This window comes from Corvus moneduloides, chromosome 4 (genome assembly GCF_009650955.1).
Source record: "Corvus moneduloides isolate bCorMon1 chromosome 4, bCorMon1.pri, whole genome shotgun sequence".
Lineage (NCBI taxonomy): Eukaryota > Metazoa > Chordata > Aves > Passeriformes > Corvidae > Corvus > Corvus moneduloides.
In genome coordinates, this window is record NC_045479.1 from 6,578,604 (window position 1) to 6,604,379 (window position 25,776).

Genomic DNA, 25,776 nt, shown 5'->3' on the forward strand with positions numbered 1-25,776 from the left:
GGTTTAGGTTGGGTCTCAGAGAAGGTTTTTCCCCCCGAGGGTGGCTGGGCACTGGACCAGGCTCCCCAGGGCACTGGGCACAGCACCAGCCTGACGGAGCTCGGGAAGCGTTTGGACAACGCTCCAGGCACAGGGTGTGGCTCCTGGGGGGTCCTGTGCAGGGCCAGCAGTCGGACTCTGATCCTTGTGGGTGCCTTCCAACCCAGAACATTCTGTGATTCTTCTGCAATCAATTTTCCTATGAAATAGAGAAAAGAGCAGGCTCGCTAATTTCTCTTGGCAAAGTCCAGAAGAGAGGCTGCCGTTAGGGACTGGCCTTAATGACCCTTGTGGGTCAGTCCCTTCCAGCTCAGGACATTTACGATTCCCTGTGGTTAGACTGGGTGCTCTCCCCACTGCTCATAAAGGAGCTGAATACATTATATGAGGGGCTGAAGTTTTCTCTTAGGGAAACGATAAATACCTCCAGATAACCAAGAAGAATAAACACTGCCATGGGGCACACGTGGACAGTTGTTTTAAAGGCCAACAGCCCCAAATCCAGAGCAGGTAACAGAGAAAAGCTTAAAATTCTCTTTCAAAAAGGATCTCTTGCAGAACTGATAAGATGAAAAAAAATGCCCCCTCAGTTATCTAAATATCTGAGATATTTAGGTTTTACTGTTAGGAAAACCTGTAACATTCCCAGCATTGCCTTCCAGAGACCTCCACTAGCCTAAACATCTTAACATAAAACCAAAACAACCTTGAAGAGCCTACAGGGAAACCAGCAAAGACTGGTTCTCAAAACAAAGCTTTCAAGCAGAGAGATTTTTTCTTCTGGTATTCCTGGCTCACTCATTCCTTATCTTAGAAACTGGGTACATGGTGATCCTGTTCTTGGGAATACAGTACACATGTATTTCCTCAAAGGTAATCTGGGACATCTCATCAGAAGAGAGACACAACCAAATAATAACAGAAAAACAAAAAAAGTGGAAGGAGGTGGTAGAAATAGATAATTCCCAGATGCTAGTAAGGAAACATCTGTATTCCACATGATTATATAGTCTCACATAAAAGTATCAAGCATCCATGTCAGCAACCCCCTACTGGGGTGGAAGAACACTTAGCAACAACACAATAACCTCAATTTGCTCCATGTTTATGCGATCAGTTTGCTCTTACCTATAGCTTCTGTCAAAATTAGCCATTTGTATTGGAGATGTGTTTCCCACATGTAAAATGTGGGTGACACCTCTTTAACCTGGCAGGAAAGTGATGCAGATAAATGTTTTGATCCGTGTGCAGCAGATCTTGTAAAGCCTTCTGGTAACGGGAGGAGGAAATTAACTTTTTCTGAGGCTGAAATAGAACATCGGCACCAAGGTTTGAATCGGTAAGAATAAAGTGAAACGTGGCGTTTGATAAACACTGAAGGCACAGTTCTGGTTAAAAGAAAAAATGAAATATGCCATTTACTTTGGAAGACTGTGTTGCAATGGATAGGCGAAAGATACAGATCTCTCTGGTGAGCAATGACAGGACCCGAGGGAATGGCCCGAAGCTGTGCCAGGGGAGGTTTAGGTTGGGTCTCACGAGAAGGTTTTTCCCCCCGAGGGTGGCTGGGCACTGGGCACAGCACCAGCCTGACGGAGCTCGGGAAGCGTTTGGACAACGCTCCAGGCACATGGTGTGGCTCCTGGGGATGGTGCTGTGCAGGGCCAGCAGTCGGACTCGATGATCCCTGTGGGTCTTTTGCACATTCTGACACTTTCCGTCGCTACTGCCCAGCGGCTCCTGAGGGCACGGGCGGGCGTGGCGCGGCCTCCGGCGGAGGGGGCGTGGCCTCCGGCGGAGGGGGCGTGGCCTCCGGCGGAGGGGGCGTGGCCTCCGGCGGCGCTCCTGACGTCCGGCACAGACAATGGGCGACGCGGCCCCGCAGAACCGGAAGTGAATGCCTTGGATTTCGTCGCACATTCCTCCGCGGCGGAAGTGGCGGCGGCCCCGCCCTCCCCGGCCCCCGGCTCCTCCTGCCGTGCGCAGTGCCCCAAGGGGCGGCGGGCGGAGCGGGTTTGCGCTGGAATCTGTCGCGGGGGCGTCCCCGGGAGCGGCGGCGCGGAAGCCGCCACGCCAGGAGAAGCGTGGCGGAGGAACTACTTTTTGGATCGGAAGGCAACGTTCCACACTTCCGGGGAGGGCTTACTAAGACGCGTCACTTCCGGCGGGCCGGGACGCGAGGAGCGGGGCTCGGGCGGGGGGAGCGGCCCCGGCTGGGACAGCGACAGCGGCACTCGGCAGCAGGTCCCGCCGCGCCGCCCGGCAGCGCCGCCGGGGGATGCGCCTCGGCCCCCGGCCCAGCCCCTGAGCCTCCCGGCCGCTCCTCTCCGCCCTGCGCTCCCGGCGGCGGCGGCGCCCCCCTCCCCCTGCGGCCATGGCGGGGGGCGGCGGGTCGCGCTACGCGGCCGAGTTCGTGCCGCCACCCGAGTGCCCCGTGTTCGAGCCCAGCTGGGAGGAGTTCAGCGACCCGCTCGGCTTCATCGGCCGCATCCGCGGCCTGGCCGAGAAAACCGGCATCTGCAAGATCCGGCCCCCCAAGGTACCGCCCGCCTTGGGGGCTGCGCCCGGGGGGTCCGTGGGGTGCGCCGGGCGGTCTGAGCGCGGCCCGGCCCTCGGTGGCCGAACGGGGGACGTGGGGAGCTGGGCAGGCCCTTCCCCCGCGCTCCACACTCGCTCGGGGTTTCGTGTGTCGCCTTCCATAGGCCGCGGTGTCCGTGCCAGGGACGCCGAGGAACCTGTAGAGTCTTTGACCTCCGAGTGGGGCTTTGTGGAGGCTGCTTTGGAGCAGCTGAGAAGTGAATGGTGCATGGCGGTGTCCGGGACTTCAGGCTATTTTTACTTCCAAAACGCCAGCAGTCGGCTTGTGAAAAATGGGAAGGCTTTGTAGGTGAAACCGGGCGTTTGCTCCGGGCGGGGAAGAGGGAGAAGGAAGGGTATTTGTTGATAATGGGTTGTTGTTTATAAACATAATTTTTAGACTGTTAAGAGAAGGATGGCCAACCCGTTCGTGTACGGGAATTAGGTTTGTGCACAGCTCGTCAGGCGTCGGTAGCTTAATGTCTCCGATGACTTGGTCGTTATTTAGGGTCACTTGCCCAGTGACCTGGCAAAGCAGGTCATCACAGAGAGGACATCCGGCAGTTTGGCAAAAGGCACTTACATCGCTAAGTTATTAAAGTACAAATAAACTTTAAATGCAGCTGTTAATAAGAGACTTGAAAACAGTGAGAGAGGTGAAAACCTGAAGAGAAAGCGTGTAACTGAGAACTACGTGAATATCCGAGTTGCTGATTGGATTTCATGGTTCCTTCTCTCCTGGCCTGTTTCGATTCCCGGAATGTGTTCAGTTGGTTTAATGACACAGTGAAAACTTGACCTCCGAGGGGCTGCCCTTTCTAAAATACCCAGAATAGCTCAGATTGAGAGGCCACAAGAAACTGATCCAGATGCAGTTCATTGAGGATAACTGGGACCTTCCTGGCCGTCGGGTGCGTTTGTGTTTTCCGGGACTGCTGAGCTGCTTTGCATTGCAGGGTTTCACAGGATGCACGCGTTGGGTTGATTTGCAACCTGCAGTAATTGCGAAATCAGATGCTTCATAGCAACCTGACTGATTTATTGCTCTTTTCTGTTACTAAAAGTTGTAGGTATTTTAAGGTTGTGCTTGAGGCCTTTATATGCTGCAGCAGAGCAAATAATAAATACTTGGCGTGGCTTGTCCACCTGGAATGGCGTGTCCTTCCTCTGTTGCAGTCACTGCCAGGTAGACAATCTACTGTAACTGAAGCTTTGGTAAAAAGTGCTAAAAAGCTGAATTACTTGACATCATAACACGGTTTTGAGAGACAGGGCTGGGAGGCACTTGTGGTTGAACTGACCCCTGATGGTGCTGAGAAAGTCATTAATTAAGACTCCATTTTTGTTAGGAGAATTGGGCTCCCAACTGCTGGTCTTGTCTGTATTGAAATGACTGTAGACAGGCAGGAAAACGTTAGATGTGTTATAATGTGCCTGATTTAGTCTTTGTTGCTACTGACAGTGAGGATTTTTCAGTGTGCAAGATATATGGATTTTTTTTTTTAAAGTAAATAAATAACCGACCAGCTACAGAGTGTATCTCATATTTAAACTTAGCATGCGGTAATGCATGCTGAGATGCTTTGAACCTTATTTTCTTTGACATGTCTAAATCTGTGAGGATCTTTCTTCAAACTCAAATATTGTGGGAGGAACATTGTTGTATAAGCACAAAAATGTCTTAAAATTGGAAAATGATATCACCAGTTGTTCTGAGAAACTAATTTAGGATTGGAAGCTTGTTTACTCAGGCATTGTTAGGGTCTTTGGTTTTGTGCATTTTTCAGAGAAGTTTCTGGAAGCAATAAAATGTCTTTCTGTCTCTGTTTAGGACTGGCAGCCTCCATTTGCATGTGAAGTACAAAGTTTTCGTTTCACTCCACGAATTCAGCGCCTGAATGAACTGGAGGTGAGTGTTTCCACTGTTGATACAATTTTGTGTTTGCACTGAAAGCAAGAGGTCTCCCTGCTTGAGATTCGCATCTTGGCAGGTTTCTGGATGGGGGATACTTTAGAAACCCATAGACCACATCAGTATTTATACTTGGCAGTGGCAGAGTTCATTTAAAATAACTCTCCCTGTCTTTGAGGAAAATCTGGTTTTTATTTTATTACCCAAAATAACCACAGGAGTTTTTCACATTCGACTGGAAATGTCTAAAATGAATTCCAAGTATCATGTGTGTAGTAAGAGCAGCCAGTGTCTAGCTTTCAGAGCTCCACAGGCAATGATTTTTTTCCTCTTAAAATACTTACTGCTGTTCTGATGCCTCTGGTTACCTCATACTGTCGTGATAATGCCTTTTAAGGCTTAAAATGATTTTTTATAGGCTTATTATAGATGGTTAATTTTATGATTTAAAAACCTATGTGAGCTTTATTGAAAGCAGTATGAGCTCCACTCTGTCCTGGTTTTTCCTTTTCTTTACAACATTTCTCAAAGCCTTGCTTTGTTCACATACCAAAATGTCATTTGGCTTGTAAATGGGTCTCCTTATGGAAAGTGATTTGAGTACTCCAGAAATACTCCAGGGACGAGGCCCTTTGTGTGGTTAAGGCATATATAAAAACTGTTTGTTATTCCCCTCCTCCCCACCAATGTATATTTTAATAATTGTTCTTGTATTTTTCCCTGGAATGCTGATTATTTCATAAATATGCATTTTGGTTTCAGACCAAGAAATTATTTGGTAGGAGTTTAATTTATAGGGTCCTAAATGCAGAGAGAAAAGCATATACAATTTTCTTTTTGCAAAGATCTTTCTTTTTAGCAATATTTCTTGTTTCTAGGGGTTTTTCACATGACTAAGAAATATCTCCCTTGCCAAGTTGCATGTTGAAAATGGAAACACTATAAAAACTGATCTTGTCTTCTCTCAGGACTCTAAGGTTTTGTGACATTTGTTTTGGAACATATGTGATTGTCTACCTTAACCGATTTCAGGCAATGACAAGAGTGAAACTGGACTTCTTGGATCAGTTAGCAAAATTTTGGGAACTCCAAGGATCCAATTTAAAAATCCCTGTGGTCGAGAGAAAAATACTGGATCTCTATGGTCTGAGCAAGGTAAGTATTTGTAGGCCTTAGGCAGACAGGGATTTCATTTTTCATTCAAGCTCAAGAAACCAAGCAACAGGGAGGGCTTGTGTTACAGTGCTAACCTCATTAATCCAGAGATTAAATAAGTGGGAAAAAATACAGTGAAAAAACATTTCTAACTTGAATGTTTATGCCAAACATGTCACAGCATAATGAAATTAGTTGCCTTTGGTTGGATTCCATACAGCAGGTATTTATTACCTTGTATAGCTTGAATGTCCTGATGTCAGCTGGCCACTTGATGTTTAGTTCTCCCTTTTTACATGTGGTGGAGCTGCAGAAGGCTGAGGTGTTCTTGGGGAAGGCAGCTGTATGCCTGTGTGAAGTTCAGCTCTGACCAGCAAGTCTGTCATGAATTGTTGCAATTTCTCCTTCCTCTCTTCTAGCAGAGGTTTTCATAAACGTGCACCTTTGAGAATTTATGATGTCAGCATCAGGAATACTTACTTTAATTTCCAAAACAGGCTTGGCTTAAGGCTGGCTAGAAATGAATATTTCTGTGGTTACATTTGGTGAACGCACCAAACGTCTTTCAAAGTTTGTGCACAAATCTCTGTTGGAATTTGGTTTTGCACTGGCAGAATACATGTACCATTATAAACTTAGCTGCTAATAAATATAAATAGGTAGATTTCTTCTTGCGGGGAAAAGACCGAAGTTCTGGTAGTTCTAGTGCTTCTAGGTTAGAGCATCAGTTTCCATTCCCCATGAAGATTTATTTCTCTTAGGTAAGTACAAATGTAAAGACCTGAGTATATTTTAGTTTTAAAGAAAGTCAAGTGTTTCAGAAAGTCTGGAAGGGCTGATAAAATGCAAAGAAAAGCTGATAAAATGTCTTTCAGTATTTTTTTTTCTTTTTGTGTCTGTGGTGGGTTACTGGGATATGCAGAATGTCAGAGAGGTACTGGAAAATATCTGGATCACTGTTATGAACTGGAGCATTTCAGTTGGCTGTAGATTTGCAGCTCTGAGTTAATTTAGTTCATTACTGGCTTCTTCAGCTGTTGTTCATGCATAGATAATTTCAGAAAACAAGTTTTCCTGGAAATGTTAAAGATAAGTTGAAATTCAGGAATGGCTTCATTTTAAAAGACTTTTCTAGAACTTTTGTGTAAATATGAGGAAAAATAATGACCAATAATATTATTGTTTTATTTAAGTGTAACTGTGTGTGATTATAGGAGAAACCAGAATTAACAAAATTACTTCTCACTGTCACAGGCTTCTCAATTTACCTCAGCCTCCCAAGCAAACCGTAAATTTCACTCCATTAACAAAATGGTTTTGCCTTGAGGTTTCTAAAAGCGTGTGAAACATTAAGCTTGAAATTTAGTAAAGAAATGCAATGCAAAACTACACTGCTGTAAAAATGATTAGTCTTACAGTAATAGAAATGAAATTATAATCCATTTGTGTTTTAAACTGCTTGTCAGTGAAACTGTAGAAGGAATGGAGGCAGTGGAAATGTGGCCAATGTTTCTGAGGAAGCAACTCATGTGCTGTTATGATCATTGCTTGCAGGCAAATGGTCTTGTTTTTTATTCTGTATACATACAGATGTAAGCAGTGCTAGTTCTGTATGTGAATTACTGGTCTCAAACCAACTGAAGTCACGTGTAATAACTGGACTGAGTTGGAAGGTAAATTCACTTTTTCCTCTTTTTATAGTAGTCTCTCTTCCCTTCAAGGTTTTGTGAGAGTTCTGAGCTCCAACACTCCTTTCTGCCTGGGATCTGTTAGGATGGGTTTTATTTCTGGCCAGACCTGTATTTCACAGCAGAGTACAAGTCTGGTGAGAGTTAACTTTTCAGTTTGTTCTGATGGTAGGTTTTGTATTTTTTCCAGCACATCATAACTCTTAACTGTTGGACTCCTCCTGTCCAGGACAGTATGTGATTTACATTTGCTAGTAAATTAAAAATCACATTAAATAGCTGAAGTAATAAGAATAAGTAAGTGCTTTGTTATTAAAGGACTAGTTCTTCAGGAAACAAAATCTAATTTCAGGATTCTGTCAGTTTTCATGGAACCTTTTAACATTTGGTTGGTTTAAATGATTCTTGCTTTATGCAAGTTGGTGAGAGCAGCTCAAAACCCGTAACTTTTTATTTATGCGTTTCAGATTGTTGCCAGCAAAGGAGGCTTTGAAGTAGTCACCAAAGAGAAGAAATGGTCTAAAGTGGCGAGTCGGCTTGGCTACCTGCCAGGAAAAGGCACGGGGTCATTACTCAAGTCTCACTATGAACGGATCTTATATCCCTACGAGCTCTTCCAGTCCGGGGTCAGCCTCATGGTGAGACGCTTGTCTTTCATGCTATGAGGAGGGGACCCAAAAGGCACACAGAGTGCTGTGTTACTCCAGGTGAAACTAGGACATAGGGTCAGTGCTGTTAGAAGCTCCAGCTGTGCCAACAAAGCTAGAACCACCCTTGTAGTTATCTGTGACAGAATAGTGCTAGAAGTTGGAACATGACCTTGTGGAGTTATTTTCTGGTATTTCTTTGTAGGACTGAAGTCAACTGTGTTGGGAAGGAAAACAAGGCAAAAGATGGAAATTGGAAATTAATTGGAAATGTGTATTTTTCTCTTGATAACCTGGTAGTTGGGATTCAGTTTTCTTATTTGAAGGGTGCATGAATTAATTTGCCTCTTTTTCAGGTGGTGTGTGTAGTGCTGTGTGATTTCACTCGTCCTGTTTCTTAGCAAACAGAATGATTCGCAGGCTGTGGAATGATTAGCACTGCGTGACCAACACAGTGTCCTGTGCTCTGTTTCTCTAGGGCATCCAAAAACCTAACTTGGATCTTAAGGAAAAGGTGGAGGCTGAGGACCTCAGCTCAGATGCCCAGGCTTCCCCAAAGCAGGCTTCAAGGATGAATGTTATGCTGAAGAGAACCAGGCGTGTCAAATCCCAGGTACTCCTGTTAATCAGCTCTTACAGACAGAGAACACTTACTTCTCCCACCAGTGCAGCAGCCTTTGGCTGTGGGAGCCTGCTCAAAAGCACCACCAGGAAGCAGTCTTCATTTAAGTAAGGCCCAGAGAAGGTTGCCACTCTGAGACCTGGTTTAATACATCAGAGGCACTGTTTGTGTCAAAACTTCTAAAAGCAGCTTTTTGTTTTCTGACAGGTGGCCTAAGTACCTTGGTAACGAATATATCTGTGAAAACTAGACAGATAGAAAGCTGTTTGTGTATTGATGTTAAAGCTTCTGCTTGTGCAAAGTCCTAGAACTTCTAAAAAACCTCTTAAAATATGCCTCTTAATTACATAAATGCAAACACATGTAGGTAATTGTTAATTGTGGAATTGTGTGTGGGACTAACTATCTCCAGCCGGGCAGGCAAGTTTTCTGATGAAGTGAAACAGGTGTGTGAGATCATCAGTGATGGCTGGAGCTATGTAGGAGTTCTACAGATTTTCTGCTGAAAAGCAGTTTCCTTCCTTCTGAATTACTGGTGTTATAGGAATTTCTGGTATTCTAGTAGGTGATATTAAATCCTGGAAGGAACCCCCGAGAAAATCTTGATTCAGACTGAATCACCACCATTTTAAATGCTGTCTTACTAGAAATAATTGTAGGGTATTGCCCTGATGGCTCTGTTGCACTATTTAAATCAGGCTCTTTTGACAGAGGTACTCCTTGCAGGCAGCATCCTGAGGCTTTTCACATGAAGTCTGGTAGCTCCCTGCTGGCTCACCAGCAGAGCGTGGGTGAAAGCTGGATTTATATGCAACCAACTTCCTACTTGCTTCATACCATTCTAGACTTAGCTCCAGCACTACAAAGTTTTTTCAAATGCTCTTCAACTGCTTTTTTTTTTTCAATCTTTCTTGTCACTGAGATATTTGAGTATCCTTTATAAATTTTTACCTTCTTCTCTGATGACTTAGACTGAATTGTCTTTTTCAGTATGTTTTCTCAGCTTGCCAAAGCTGACTTGATGTTACTTATCACAGCCATATTGCAGTGCATCACGCAAGCAGTCCCAGGCTTGTTGATCTTCCCAGATCTCTCAGAGTATTGGTAGTGAGCTATCCAGAAAACCTGAGAATGCTGCATGAACTGCGGCAGTCATTTGTCATGTGGAATTCTTCTTTGGATTTGAGTGACTCCTATGGCAAAGTGCCAGTATGTCCTTTTTCTCACACGTGGTGTAAAAGTGTCACTATGTTACTAAGATCCTGTGGGATGTTTTTTCCTGCTGATTTCAGTAGAGTAATGGTACTTGTCATTTCTCCATGTCGGAAAGATGATTCTTTGGTGATCCTGGCACTGTAAAGCTGCTTCACTTTGTTTAAAGGGCCTGCAGTTCAGAAATAAGAGATTATTTTATTTAGATTGTTTGCAATATATATATATATATATTTAAATGCCTTTTATTAGGCTTGTAGCCAAGTTATCTTTTAAGCTTTACAGTTATTAAAATGGCTGAAATAAGTTCTCGAATACAGGAAAAACTCATCCTACTTTTACAGACAGGAGAAGCAGGTTTTGGCTGTGTTGAAAGCTGTGTATAACTATCTTCAGTCATCCCTGGAGCAGCATTTAGAGACAGATTTTCCCTTAGTAGCCAGAAACGGTAGCAGTGTAAATAAATAAGTACGTGAGAACATGGAGACATTGTTCCAGATTTCAGTGCACTTCTTTATTGTAGACAGGACTCTGTTTAATTGTCTGAAATACATACCTGGAATTGTACCAGAGGTTGTCTAAACAGTCTTTAGAGAGCTGGTGATATGCAAGTACTGTAAAAACCTGCTAAATAAATGTCATTCTGCTCTAGCAGAAACGTCCGAATGATTTGTATGTAGTGTGCCGAGTAGTCCAATGCCTGGTTAGTGAGCATGGATAATTCCACGGACCTCTGCATCTCTGTAGATCTTTTCCAAGTGCTGAAAGTAGTTTCCAAAAATCCTCTGCATCTTCTTGAAGATAACTTACCTTAGAATGGGTAATGAATAAGAAAGTGTAAATATATCAATCAGAAATTACCGAAATGGAGAAACATCCTCAGCAGCAGAAGGGGGTGACAGACTTTGAAAAAGCAGATTTTGGGATTTTAGGAGAATGTGAAAAATGAAAGCAGATAGGGAATAGGTGTTCTCCTCTGTGAAGAGTAGCTTGAGAATCTTTGGCTACTATAATCAAATGTCAGTTGAAAACATTGTCTCTGAATAGGAGGAGAATAATTAGATGGTGAGAGATTCTGTTCAGAAAATAAACTTAATGCTTTATTCTCTCTTTTTTCTGAAAAAAGCTTTCACAAATAAAAGCTGGAGAAAGGCAGCTGAATTCCTAAAGGCTTGTAAAGAAAATTACAATAAAAAGTAAATTAATTCAGATTAGGAAAAGAGAATATCCTTAAGGAAAGCTTAAATTTAAGAGAATACTTTCTTAGAAAAGGGTAGTGTATCTTCATAGAGGATCTGTTGGGGTGTATTTTAGCTGACAAGGGATTTGTCTAATGGGCTTATGTCATGGTGATTTCTGGTAAAGAAATGCAGTACTGGAACAAAAAGTGCTGTCTTTTCAAAGGATATTAACTTAATGTCCAGGGAATTTTCTTAAAAACAATTCTAAGTAGTATATCTGCTTTCAGATTTCTCTTACTGGTTTGGTTGATTGCAGAATAATAAAACAAGCTTCAGTTTTTTTGGCTTGAAAGATTTCCTTCCATGGGAATAACTGTGAAACAAAATAGTGAAACAAAAGAACTCTGGGAGATGCTGACAAATGCCCCAAACATGTAAATATTTTCGTTGTTGGTTGTACCATTGTAGTCTTGCGCATTGGGGCTGGAGGAGTGTCGATGCAAATGTGTCAGAGTTGATGAGGGGTGAGACAAGAGAATAGTGAGTGAATCCAGTGTAATGGAATCATGGAAAAGCCCTTGGGTTGTACTTCCAGTTGAGAAGGTAAAAGAAACAAAGTCTGTATCCTTCAGGACAAAGAGGAGATAAGAATAGAATCACAGTGTAATCGAGTTCGTTTCACTTATGTGGAGAAAGTATAATGCAAAAGTGAGCTGGAGTTTTGTGCTCTTAGCAGTGAGAAAATGGCAAGGAGTGCACGAGTGCTGCGGCTTCCATGCACTCACAGTTTTGAGTTTGGGGTTTTTTACAGCCTTAAAGAACACAGCAGAAAATCTGCTCAGTGGGGCTTCTGAATGCTCTTGGTATTTACACCTTTGAGCATCAATATCCTGTCAGAGTTCATGAGGTTACACAGGGATCTGATTTTTAAAATCATTCCTCTTTCAATGTGCAAACTGTTCTTTTTCAAAACTCTGTAGCTGTTTCCACCTGGACATGAATGGATTTCCTCCACTAAGGTTTAGAGGTATCCAGGTAAATCTGGGCAATGGAGTTATGAAAATATATTTAGGTAATGTATTTTTAAACTAAGCTGTAAAACTTTGTTACTGCTGTTGTTAATGATTGACTTTGAGTAAATATGATAGTAAAATAATTTTCTGTATGTCATTGAGAAAACTATCTTAGGTCACAATAGTAGGAGATTGTTAATAGGTGTTGTTGAAATGATGTCTATGCTGAAATATGTGGGTTGATTCTGTCAGGTTCCATTAGCTGAGAGAATGGTTGAGTTGTTAAGGAATTTCAAATGGAAAATGAAGGACTAGGAAGTCTCTGAGTGTGTTTCCTTATGGCTCGTTAGCGAAAAAGTGAGGAATTGATGAGGAAAAATTTGCACAGTGGGCTTATGAAGCTGGTCACATCTAAAGTGAAAATAATTTAATAGCACTATATAAATATTCAAAATTAGAATATTAGCAGTAATTAGGTTGGAAAGATGCCTGTTAGCATAATGCATACCCAGCTCAGTGGAAACAGGGACTCTAAATATCACCAAAAATTCCTTAGAGTAATAATGCGTAGGAAACCATATCTTCAAATGTCTTCTGAAAGCAGGAAAAACAACTGATTTAGGCAGAAAAAAAAGCATCCTTTTTTTATGTTTATTGCAAATGTATTGGAATTTATGTTGAACACTATTTTAAAAGAAGTTTTTTAGGGTTTTTTAAAATAATTGATTGAAAACTTTGAAGGCATGTCACCCCAAGGGACAGGCTTGAGATATCAGGCTGTAACTTTGAAAAATAGCAGAGGAAGTACCATCAGGAAGTTACTTGAAGAATAACTTCTTTAAAATTACATGCCTGCCTTCAAAATGGATAGGCTTGCTGAGATCTTTTAAGATCAGTGAATTTCAGGAGGAAGTTTTTGAACAGTGAGGATTTAATGGCCTTCTATACCACATCAGAGAGATTTTTCAAAGTATAAGGAGGCAACATAAAGAAAAATGCCAGGGTGATTGTGTTGCAGATGAAAGCAGAATATTTTCTTCTTTTTGTTCTTGTTAGATTAATGGCCGTGATGTGAGAAAATGAGGTAGGTCAGTAATGGGAAACAGAAAGAAGTTCATTTGAGCAGAACGCTTCGGGAAACATCGCTGGCAGGGGCATGGAGCTGTCACCAAATGGGTCTTTTTACCTCTGATTTTGAGCTTGCAACATGAGTAGCTGTGATCTGAGTTGTACTCACAACATTTCATCACAAATAAGCCCAGAAGCAGCCAAGCTTAAGGAAGCTGGTTGGAACTCATTAGTGTTGTGTGGATGTTTCTACTCAAGGAAGCACATAAGGAAATCTTGTTGAAACATCATTAAAATCCAGGCACTTGACTGAATCATAGTGATTTTGGAAAAAGTTGCTCTGGCATTCTTATTTTTTGCAAAATGAGAAACCCAGTTCTTTTATTTGGTGTAAAGGTGACTTCTTGTAGTTGATTTGTAATATTAGATAGGAAATAATTTTGAAAATTTGGGACAAAAGTTCTGTCTCTTATTCCATTTGCATATGTTCATTGCCTTAGGAACAGAAGATGGTATTTTTTCAGTCCTGCTTCTTTTGATGAGTAAATATTGTGGGAGAGTGGAATAGAAACAAATTGTGAAGAAACCTGGAGGGGAAATACTGGTGGTTTGTGCTGATGTGGTCTTGTTTTTATTTTTAGGCAGAGGCAGGAGAAATGAGTAGAAACACTGAACTAAAGAAACTGCAGATCTTTGGAGCTGGACCCAAGATGATGGGACTGGCATTGGGAGCAAAGGATAAAGAGGGTAATTAAATCTTGGGCTCTTTGCTTTGTAGTGAGACTGTCAAATCTTCCTGAGTGTCTCTAGAGACAGTATTAAGAAGAAAGCAAATCAAAACTGGAAAAAGAAAGCTATGTGTTCTAGGGTTTTATTCACGGGAGATTTACAGAGATTTACTGAATTTCATTACTCTGCTTCATATAACTTGGCAGAGTTTCAGCTCTTTATGTGTTATATAGTAACAATAGCAATTAAGCAGCTGTTCCATGAACTGAGTGACTGAAAGGGAAAGCAGGATTTAAAAATACTGAAACTGATCCTGCCAGCAAAGTGCACGACTTAGGAGTGTAATTCACTGTGTTTCATGAGGCCATTGGGATCATCTGTGAGGATGAGCAAACTACATTTTTGCTAATCCCTGTTGATTTTAGATTGGCCAGGTATAACGTGACACTTTTGCTTTTTTGGGACTATTAAATAGTTTCTGATCTGAAAGGCAGGGTGCCAGGCTGAGTATCTGTGGTGTTTTTACAAGTTAAGTCTATCTTGATGTGATATTAATAGCATTTAACTTCATTTTACTTCAAGATGAGGTGACGCGAAGGCGCAAGGGAACCAGATCAGAAGCATTTGGAATGCAGATGAGGCAGCGCAAAGGAACTCTTTCTGTCAACTTCGTAAGTTTGGTGCCTTTGCTGTGATTTCTCATAGAAAAGACTTGGTTGATTTACTAAGATTTTTCTTTTTCCCCTAAAAGAACCCCCACCCCTCCAACAGATGAATGAGTGCATGCTGCAGCAGGTGATAGTGTTACAGGAAGAAAGAACAGTATTTTGAAAAACAATCTGTGCTCTAGGCTTTTGTTCTAATCTTTTGGGCAGGAAGGCTGTTTCAGTGTGAAGCTTTTTGCTCATCATACTTGCCATGTGCTTGAATTCCTTCAGTGGTTCAGTTTTTGTTTGAGCTCCCCTTAGCAGGACAGCTATAATACTGCTTCTTTTCCTTAGAAGACATTCTGAGGTGCTCCAGTACTTCAGGGGTTTGTTCTTAGCAATTCCACATTTTGCGTCTTTTGTATTTTGAATTTGAATAGGAAAAATAAAATGTTCAGTGCTCTGATGTTTGTCCATGGAAAAGCAATGTATAGTTGTTCTTCATGTCTTTCATAGCATGTGGCTTCCTAAAGTGTCATAACTTAACGTGTGTACGTAGCCATGAACGAAGATCCGCGCTCTTATTGTCTAAAGAATTAGACTCTTCAGTTAGAATTCAGTGGTTCTTTTTTCTCTTAGCCTGAGAACACTTACAAAAGCTTATTTTAAATTTCAGCCATGGAAGGCCAAGGCAACCTAAAGACTCTAGTGATCACATTTTTATGTGGGGGGAAGGAAAAGTGGGAGAAGTTGGATATTTAAAAACCAGATCACTGTGCCATTGCATATAAGTTAGGATTTGTGTGACTTGAATTTTTTCAATTGTGCTACTGCTTCTGAGTATATGGTTTTCCTAGGCCATATACATTTGATAATTTTAACTATGCTTGAATTTTAAAATATTTTGTCTCGTCTCTTGGTTTTTTTGTTTTTTTTTAATGGAGAGCTATTATTTGCTTACTCTTTTCATTTAACCAGTATTTATAAGAGAAAATGAAAATGCTGTAACAACAGAACTGTTGTTTTGTTGTTTTGAAACTGTATTGCTGTAACTAATCTTTTGAAGTTCTGTGACTTAGTACTATTTGGTTCCACACTTTTTTTTTTTTTAAATACTTGGATAAGGAAAGCAGTCCTAAATGCACTGGTGATGCACTTAGCTCATATAACTTCTGTGTGAAAAATACTGTGGTGCAGTTTTGTGTATTTCTCCATCATTTATTTATCTTTTTGTAGAGTGGTAACTATGAAATTGATTTTATTTGGTGAATTACTAACTGGGAGATAAAATACACCTTTTTATCTTCTCCTCTCCCCTTGATGCATATAGTTATACATCATCATAGTCTTACACTGTTTTATTACATGGCTAGCCACTTTTTTGTGGTTATTGCATAATCACAGGTCTGCTGCTTGTGAATATCTCTTTCAGTGCAGTTTTTGTATTTGGCAAATCATCACTTATGCTAGCATAGAGGTTGCATATGTTAATAGGAATTTAGAGAGAAGAAGGTATTACCAGGGAGAGGTAGCTAGTGAGTACCATAAAAGTGTCTCCTCTTGGGATTGCCATTTTCATGCATTGTTAAGTTTTGGGAAGAGAACCTGGTGGTGCCTGCTAAGGTACCCTCCCTCCCTTCTATGTGCTTGCAACAAAAGCAGCTGGTTTGGTGTTTTGGACAGACATGATATCCCATGAGGGTGAGTGCATGGATTTTTTTTTTAAAAAGGGGAAAATGATACATCCCTGGGTAGAACTGCATTATTTTTTAAAATTGTTTCTTAAGAAACATGAGCAGTCTCCTTAAGTATATTATTGCACAGCTAGGAGGTTGCATACTTAACTAGGCTGGTGTAACTGGAGATGGGCTTGTCATTAAGTATTTAATCCACCTGAGCCTAATCAGCTGAAAAGCACATGTTTTTGTGACATCTTGATTAAATTGACAGACGCCACCAAAAGCAGCCCCACCTCTTCTGGTGTTATTTTGAGCTGTGTGAAGAAAATACAGCCTGAGTTGCCAGGGGCCAGTGGGAGTAGTAGCAGAATTTGGAGCAGGTGTCATTCATGAAGTTCATGCTGTTAGTAAACATTTATACGTAACTTTTTACCTATGATAAGGTAATACCCGGGTTTTTTTCATTTAGATTGTTACAGTTCTTCAGTATTACATTAAATGTTTATATTAAAGTTCTTTGCACAATACAGGAAGCAACAGCAAAGAAAATTTGAAACCTCTTCATGTGGTTTTCTCTCTGGCCCCAGAGAATGTGTCTCAGTCAGTGTTGTTCTTGTTGAGAGACTATCTCAAACAACTTTCAAAAATTGTTTGCTATTGTATTGGCATTAATACTTCTCTTATCATTTGGAGTTTTTATCCTTTGCTTTGGAAAAAATGAGAAAAGTTGGTAGCTTTACATGTGGTTTCCTTCGCTTCCTCATGAATTTTTAGATTGAAATCTGTAGGTTTGTGGATTTTGTTACCTCTTTTTCATTGCGAAGATATCACTGTACTGTTGCAAGTGATGATGTGTGTATTTCTGAAATACTGTTTTGAGATTTTCCTTAGCCATGCAGTCTTTGTAGAGATTTAGTTTAAATTGTTTTCCACGATAAGAGGGCTGAAGAGAGGGAGTTCTAAAAACTGTAACCTACTCTTTGCTTTAGAATAACATAAATGAGATGCTACTCGAGTTAAATAGCAAAAGATGGTCCAGCTGACCTGGAAAGTTATTTTGCAGCACCCAAAGTCCCCCTGCCCCCACATAGTGCTGCTTTGGGAATGAAACATAATCTGTGATTTCAAGTGCATCTCAAAAACCAGAGGAGATTGTTAATGTTCATATATTGGACTTGGGGATATCATCCTTTGTTCCTTAGCTTAAGTAAGGCAGGCTCTGGGTGAGAAACTTCTTGTAACTTTTTTTCTTCTTTTTTTCCCCTCACAGGTTGATCTCTATGTTTGCTTATTTTGTGGTAGAGGGAATAATGAGGATAAACTGCTACTGTGTGATGGATGCGATGACAGCTATCACACTTTTTGCTTGATTCCTCCTCTTCCTGATGTACCCAAGGGTGACTGGAGATGTCCAAAGTGTGTGGCTGAGGTACAGTTCAAGAGCTACTCCAGCTTTGTACGTGCACCTGTGTACCTGGAAAGATCAGAAGAAGAGCAGTTCAGCGATCCATCTGTGTAGAATGCATAGTTTGTTTTGATGAGCCATGAATCTTGGTTGATGATTCATAAAGAGAGAGAAACATTCCTTCTAGAGCTTGGGCACAGCCTTCGTTACGTGACAGCTAAAACTTTGACCTTGGTATATTAAGAGCTGAAACACAATTTGATTATGTGGTAGTGGGAAATTAGGGTGAGAACTAGGGTTATAGTGGATGTTTCCACATAATGATGACACATTTTGTGAAGTATGAAGTAAATAAACTATGAAATTTAGGTATAACAGGGAGCTTTGATTATTGGAAAGATGTTACCGCATTGTTCAGAATAGCTTGTAGCAGAAAGTGAAAGAACTAGTTTCAAATTTTGTTGTAGCTATTTTAGATTTGGTTTAGTCTAAAAAAGGGAACTGCTCAAGCTCTGAAAGTGGAAGCTAGTTGAATTTCATTACTCAAGGAGGAAGAGCTACCCAGTTCCAAGAGATGATTGATTACCAGACAGCAAACATCACTTGATTGGCTTGGTATTTTTCTTAAGGAAACAAATTTTGCAAGCTCAGAAAGTTGGTAGATGCAAGATTCAGAGGAAGAAGCTTACTGTTTGTAACTCTGTAATTATGAGGCTGGCTTTCACTCTGTGAAACAGGCTGTGTTTTTTCCAGAAGGAGCAGTTGTGCACACGTTTATCTGCCCATTTCCCCCCCATGCCCTTCCGAAGTGTCAGCTCCTGCTGCTTCCTTTGTGGTGGTGGATGGAGAGTTGTGCAGCCACAGGAGGTGAATCAGCTTGCTGCTCTAACCCTTCACTGAGAGATGAGGTGGTCAGATGAATTCGGGCAAATGCTGCTTAAAGAGAGGTGGAAATTCATAGGAAAGGGAGAAGACGAAACCTTCCCATTGGGCTGCTGCTGACAGAGTGGATGAACCTAATTCTTTAGTTTCTCTTGAGAAGGAGCAATAAAGAAGTATTAGCGAACTGCAGCAATATAATATGGAGTTAATTTAGAGGCTGTGGTAGTAAATAGAGTGTCTGCAACAGTTTTAGAATGTGGAAACGCAAGTCAAATTTCACTGTTGTTAGTAAAAACAGGGATAGATTGTTACCGAACAAAAATACATAGGCAGGGACAAACCCAGGAAAGATAAGGTGCCAGTAAGTTTTTACTGGTAAATGATACAGAAAACACTTGAAAAGTTTCAGAAATATGCTGAGAGTAAGAGGTGGAAGGAGGAAGCTCATAGCTCTAATACATACTGGAGAGTAGACAGGTAACAGCAGGAAGATGTTTGAAGTATTCACTGGTACTTTTTGCCTCAGTTTTTACTTTAGATGTTAATTTTGCACAGATGCTTAATGTAATTTTACGGCAGGGTACTGGAACAGAAGCTGGGAAGAATAGGGTAAGGGCTGTTTATATGTATTTAGGTCAACACTGTTTGACAGTGTTCACAGATGTTGCAGATCCTCTGTCGCAGGCTCCATTTAAGAACCTCTTTGATACATGTTGGGAGTAGTCTAAGGATAGTTCCTCTTGAAAAAAAGAGAAACTACTGATGAATTCCTTTCCAGTCCTGTTTATGACTGAAAAGCTGTTGTACATCATATTTGTGTTCTGATATGTCTTGTATATGTAAACATGGTGTCAGTTTCGAAGGTGCTGAGAAGGACACATTGGAAATGAGTGGGGAGAGGAGCTGAAATGCACACCAGTATGTTTTGCCTTTTCGGGATGAATGGGGATAGAACAGTGAAAGACTTGGAGGTTTTCTGTCAGATGGGCCATGTCTGTTGTTGGCTGTGTTGCCTTGTTCTAATTTCCTTTCTCCTCTTCCCTCTTACATATTTTCACAGTGTCAAATCTTTTTATGATTTGCTGACTTGTTAAGACTGAAACTCCTGGGGGTTTGTTCCTGTGCAGTTATTCTGCAGGTGCTTGAATCCAGTGTGTCTACAGAAATGTCCTCTGGCTGCCTAAGCATCTTGTGCATAGTCTTGCTCTGTGGCTGGCAGCAGTAGCCGATGAAATGTAGCTTTGGACAGGAAAGCAGAAGTGTGGAGCACTGGGGTACAGTGTTAGATTAGCTTCTGTGCCATTAATTCTGCTCTGTTTCCGTTGTGGTATGGCTGCCTCGGCTGCGAAAGCTCTCAAAACTGGTAGCTTATTGTGCTGGCTAAGGACTCAGATGGACACTAGGGCTTTTTGCTAAAAATGTAACTGTGTCAGAGTCTGCTGCAGGAAACAGTATTTCTGTGTTCTATCTCCTAGGAATGCAACAAACCCCGTGAGGCCTTCGGATTTGAACAAGCTGTCAGGGAATATACTCTCCAGAGCTTCGGTGAAATGGCTGATAACTTCAAGTCTGATTATTTCAACATGCCGGTCCATGTGAGTTTCAGCTTTTGTTGGGATTCCTTGTAAGGGAAAAAGAGAAGAGGCTTCAGCTGATCCTGGATTTTTGCTAAGACATCTTAGCCTTGTTTAAAGAGGCACCATAAGCTTCAAACATGGAAACAAATAATTTAGCTTGCTGGCATCTGGTCTCATTTCAACTTCGTTTCACCCTTTTCCTCCAGTGGACAGACAGCTTTATTGCTTGTTAGAGTTTACTGTGTTGGGCATAGTCTAGTTAAAGTTCTTACCCTTTTTGATAAACTGAATTAAGTATCTTGATCTTGTGTGGCAAAGGGGCCCTTCTCCTGCCCTTCCTATGCCTTTTGTCTTGGTTTAGTTTGTCCAGAGGACAAATCTTTGTTTTCCTTCCTCTTACAGTATTTTCTTGTAGAAAAGTCAGACTGAATCTGGTTGATAATCACAGGGATTTTGTGTTTTTTGTTCTGCATCACAGCAGCATTTTTAAAACTAGCATTTCTGCTTTGGTGCAGTGCCACTATCCTGTGGACTGCATGCAGCACCAAGGTCTTCCTGCTCTCATGGTTCTTTGGTAATTTATGGGCATTCTTGCTAAAGCCTCTATCTACCTTTTAAGGACTCCAATTTATGATACAACTTTGGGACATAGAACAAAGCTTATTTTAAGAATATTCTTCATAAATAAATACATAAATGTAATAATAATGATGAGTTATACGAATATCAAACTCCTGAACACAATTTTGTATCTGAATTTCCTTACTTTTGTTTAGAGATCCTGGTCATTATCCTCTGAAATAGTTTGGAATTTGCATGCTGGTTTGTTCTCTTTGCTGCTTGATTTCTGTTGGCTGTCTCTTCTTCCCCTTTTTTGCTGTACTTCTGGTGATTCCATCTTTTTTGTCTGTTCCTTCCCTCATGATGTGGTAACCTATTTCTGAAACATTCCAGACACTACGGAGGAATACAGACCAAACTATGACTTTGGAGAGATGGAGGGGAGAGGAGGAGTCGCCTTTGGTGTCTGAAAATTCATGGAGAGTTAACAGTGATTTATTGCTTGAATGATAATTTTTGTTATCTACACATACCATAACATCTCTTCTGCTTTCAGATGGTTCCCACTGAGCTGGTAGAGAAAGAATTCTGGCGATTAGTGAGCAGCATAGAAGAAGATGTTATTGTGGAATATGGGGCCGACATCTCATCCAAGGACTTTGGGAGTGGCTTCCCAGTGAAGGATGGCCGACGAAAGCTGATGCCAGAGGAGGAGGTGAGGAAAAGGATATGCAAACTGACCCCATTCTTTGTTCTGCATGAGATTTCACATTAAGAATTTAGGTCAGAAATCAGTGCGGATTTTTTCATGAAGAAATTGTTTCAGGCTTTTGCATGAACTAAACATTCCTTTTGAGCGGGGCATTAATCTGATATTTGAGGTTCTTTTACAGATCTGGTTGCTGATAATCAAGGTTTGTTTCATGGTTTAAGTCACACCTGTTTTCTATCACTTAATCTTAGCAGGCAAAGATGTGCAAGTTGTTACAGTTTGTCTGAGTGTGAGGACACTCTTTAAAAATAATCTTTCTTTCTTGTTTCAAACCTTTTCATTATAGAGTTAGCTACAGAAACATGATTCTGTCCTCCTTAGTAGGTTCTTAATGGGTGAAACAAACTAATTTGATTTAGCTTGTTTCTCTGTGCATACCATAAGAATGAAAAGATGTAGATACAGTGTTCAATTATAAACAATTTTATAAAGAACATCTGGTAAGTATATTACCTATTTTCCCTCAGACCTTACTGTAGCAAAGCAATTTTCTTGCTGCTTGTATGCTTAAATTCAGATATAATAAAGGTGTGGTTTCCTGATTACACAGCCCCAAATCAATTTATACTGCTCACTGGAAGAGGTAATCCTGCTCACTGTTGCCTTCCACCCATTCCTGCACCTTCCTGTGTGTACCTTTGTTGGCTGTGCAGTGGTTGTGTAGCTGCTTTGTGATCAGCACTCATTGTTTAGCTATTTGTATGAAGGTAGTCACTTAAAAAATTTCTTAACCAGATCACTTAAGTCTTCTGACTCACTGCAATGTGTTTGTAGTGTCAGAGCAAAGGAAACAGCAGCAGTGTTTGGCTGAGCTGAGGGCCTGACCGGTCCTTTCAGCAGCTATGGGATATATCTAAAATGCCAGTCGATCTCTGCTTATAGTTTTTGTAAAAGTGGAAAGTAAATTAATGTTAAAGCACAGTAGTGGGCTTTCAAGGTTGCCTGGATTATAATTTTTTGAACAAATTGTGTGTATTTGAAAGTAAAGGTGAGAGTGCTTAACAGGTGATGTTGTCCTCTCAAAAATGAGCACGTAGGAATTTCTTGCCTTGAGAAAGCTTTCTAAAGTAATCTGTAAAGTAGATCAACGTAAACTGCAGCGTGGTAAAATGAGTGTTAGAGTAGCTGAAATAATAACATGAGATTCGCTGCATTGTTTACAATTTAAAATTGTCCTATATTATTGAAGACTTCTAGCTTTAGTTCTTCAGCTGGTGTTGCTGGTATTTTGTTTCACCAGGAAAGCATGAAACCTGCAGTCTTTTGATGGGGAAGAAATCAAAACCTAACTGTCTTAAGCCTTGATCCAAAGAAGATGGGCTACGTTGAAATATTAGGACTGGTATTAAAATCTTGGTGTGATTATTTGATGACTAAGGTATTTAAGGAATTATTTCTGGTTTTGATGTTTCATTGTTGCAGGAAATACCCCACTATCTTCTATAGAAATGAATGGGCTGATGTTTTCATCTGTACTTTCCTTTTCTGGACTTGGTGTCATTATGTTCTTCTGATTTGTTCAGATTTTCTCCTCCTTTTGGCAGGATTATGCTCTCTCTGGTTGGAACTTGAACAACATGCCCATTCTAGAACAGTCAGTCCTTGCTCACATCAATGCAGACATCTCTGGCATGAAGGTTCCCTGGCTGTATGTAGGGATGTGCTTCTCCTCATTTTGCTGGCATATTGAAGACCACTGGAGCTATTCCATCAACTACCTGCACTGGTATGGGCTGTCCTTTGTGCATCTCCCTTACGCTGCCCTGTTTGCTTTAGGAAAATTTTAGTTCTGCTTGAAAGTGCCTCTGCACACTGAGGACATTTGTAAACAAAAAGCTAAATGTGGTGAGTGGTCCATATTCTCAGCTGTGGCTCGTTGAAAGTGAATACAGATACTTTTTAAAGCACATTACAGCTTTTCATTAACTGATGAAATATTCTTCTGTGGCCAGTGTTCCAGTGTCACTGTAAAATCATGCTTTATAGGGTCCCATCTTTTTTAAAAAAGATTTTTTGTTTAGAACTGAGTTTGAGTTCACTGGTTCACTGCTTTATGATTTAAACTTGGGATGTGTCTGTGCTGGAAGTGGAGTCTGCTGTCTCATGGTTTATAGAGGCATCAGAGCTGACTGTTCAGCAGCAGATCCACGTATACACGGAAATACTCGTAAAGAGAAATTTGGAGGTAATTCTGCCTTTTGGAACAGTCCTGGAACTGTTGTGGTGTTCGGCTTTTGTGTTTGAAGAGAAGACTAGTGCCAGATTAACTATGGGCATTGCAGTCTTCCCAGTCCATCAGACTCTGTTGCAGTGAGTGGAGCAGGCGGAGGACAGGGGGAGCTGTGGGAATCGTCAGGAAGTTTGCTGGACACCTGGCAGAGATGAGCTGCTGGCGCTCAGGCCGTAGTTGCGCCTCTGCGGAGGAGCAGGTTTGCTGGCGAGCTCCGATCCGCGGGCTCAGCAGGGCCGCTGGTTTCCTGCCGGCGCTGCGGGGCCGGGCGCTGCCAGCAGGCGGCGCTGCAGCCCGCGGGAACGCCGCTCTGCGCGCTGCGGGAGCGCAGCCGCGGGGCCGCGGGACGCCAATCCGGACTGAAATGCCTTCTGAAAACGCATCCCAGCACTGCACGTGCTGGGTCATCATCGTTTATCTTGGTTGAGAAAGGACTGGGATAGTGCTTGAGTAATGATTTGTTTAGTTTTGGTCTTGTTAATATTTTTGTAACCTTGTACTTGACTAATCCCTGTTATTTGGCATTTTTCATCTTAATAGTCCAGTGGATCACAGGTTTTAGTAATTAGTTGTGAGTATTAGAAAGATTGCATGTGTTTTACTCCCATGGCTGGTACACTGTTCTGTTGGTTTTAGGAATATGACTCCTCCAAGCCTAACTGAGTGGAGGAGTACCATGAGCTCTCTTAAACTGTAGCTGTGACAGCCAAGCTTTTATTTATTAAACTTAATTCCTTCTTTCTGAAGGAAAATAATTGCCCATTTTACCCCTCTGGAGCACGGTAAGTGACAATTATGTTCCATGTTAGGCTTGTCAAGGTAAATCTACTGTCAGGTACGTTGAGAATTGTGTTGGACTGTAACTGCTTTTTCAGATTAGAATAGTATGTCCTGGAGAAGATGCTTGTTGATTTAAAGACACTTTTTAAATCTAGATGTGAAGTGGCTTATGAGGACAGTGCTGCTGGCTGTGAGGTGTGCTTTGCAGCTGGGTGGTGCCATCAGTTCCCTCTCATTGTGTTCCTTCCTGTGCTTGTGTTTTGGTAGGGGAGAGCCGAAGACATGGTATGGTGTGCCCTCTCATGCAGCAGAGCAGCTGGAAGATGTGATGAAGGAATTGGCTCCTGAGCTGTTTGAATCCCAGCCTGATCTCCTGCACCAGCTGGTCACTATTATGAACCCCAATGTGTTGATGGAACATGGCGTACCAGTGAGTAGCACACAAGCATTTCTTACATAAGTACTTCTGTGTGCTCTTTTTCTTTCCTTCTCTGCCAGATTTGTATAACAATGGTTTGGCATAACTCTGAAGAATTTGTATGGTGGGCATTTGCATATTCATTACTTACAGGGTGTTTTTTAAAGCTGTTTTCTAGACTCTTCCCTAGACTAACCAGGAAATAGAAGTGAGTGTGCCAAGCTTCCTACATAAAATACTTTCTAGAGCAAGCGTACACTGTGTATTACACTTAATTTTTAATAAAAAAAAAATCTTGTAACAGCAAGTTTGTATGAAATGCCTTTAAAAGCTTTTGACAGTAAAATACTTGTCTTATGTTCAGTAGAAATCTCAGCATTACAAAATGGTTTTCTGACCAGACATAATTGACTGCAGATCCCTAAGCAGCAGTCACTGTCATTTGCTTTTGTCTCAGGATAAATTGCTTCCCTGGCAAATACCCCAGCAAAGCAAACCATAAACTTTTTTCCAGAAGCTTTTGTGCTTTGTGGTACAATGGATTAAATGATGATAGAGAAACATGCCTTTTGGGATTCGTAAAGACAATTTCCAACTGTTGGCTTATATATTCAGCTTTTTTTGAATAAGGCTGTAAATTGAGTATTCACGTTAAGAAGGCAGAAGCAATCCTTACCACTGTTGGGTTAGCTGTGTTGCCTGTAGTGTTCTGTGGGTACAGAAAGTGGTGTTCAAACATCTTGCTCTTTTGTGTCTTAAGCTGTTGCACGTTACATATTTTTTCTTTCCTTTATCCTTCCTTTATTAGGTTTTCAGGACCAATCAGTGTGCTGGCGAGTTTGTTGTGACCTTTCCTCGTGCCTATCACTCTGGATTTAACCAGGGATATAACTTTGCTGAAGCTGTGAACTTCTGCACTGCTGACTGGGTCTGTTCTTTTGTATATATTTGCTATGTCTCTGGTCAGTGACCTTTGAAAGTG

The 25,776-nt window shown here is 41.3% G+C and overlaps 1 protein-coding gene across 3 annotated transcripts in view; it reads left to right on the top strand.

Moving 5' to 3' along the window:
* Positions 1–2,377: 2,377 nt before the first annotated feature.
* Positions 2,378–25,776, top strand: part of KDM5A (lysine demethylase 5A) — a 47,971-nt gene continuing 24,572 nt past the window's right edge. The window contains exons 1-13 of one of the 3 annotated variants that reach the window (XM_032107706.1): positions 2,378–2,578; positions 4,448–4,525; positions 5,561–5,683; positions 7,839–8,009; positions 8,497–8,631; positions 13,756–13,861; positions 14,426–14,514; positions 17,440–17,598; positions 19,932–20,051; positions 21,151–21,309; positions 22,911–23,092; positions 24,644–24,806; positions 25,603–25,722. In XM_032107706.1, the coding sequence (XP_031963597.1) occupies positions 2,414–2,578; positions 4,448–4,525; positions 5,561–5,683; positions 7,839–8,009; positions 8,497–8,631; positions 13,756–13,861; positions 14,426–14,514; positions 17,440–17,598; positions 19,932–20,051; positions 21,151–21,309; positions 22,911–23,092; positions 24,644–24,806; positions 25,603–25,722 (1,770 nt within the window). In that variant the 5' untranslated portion in view covers positions 2,378–2,413. The remainder of the gene's footprint in view (positions 2,579–4,447; positions 4,526–5,560; positions 5,684–7,838; positions 8,010–8,496; positions 8,632–13,755; positions 13,862–14,425; positions 14,515–17,439; positions 17,599–19,931; positions 20,052–21,150; positions 21,310–22,910; positions 23,093–24,643; positions 24,807–25,602; positions 25,723–25,776) is intronic. The other 2 variants (XM_032107704.1, XM_032107705.1) reach the window with 2 other exon arrangements.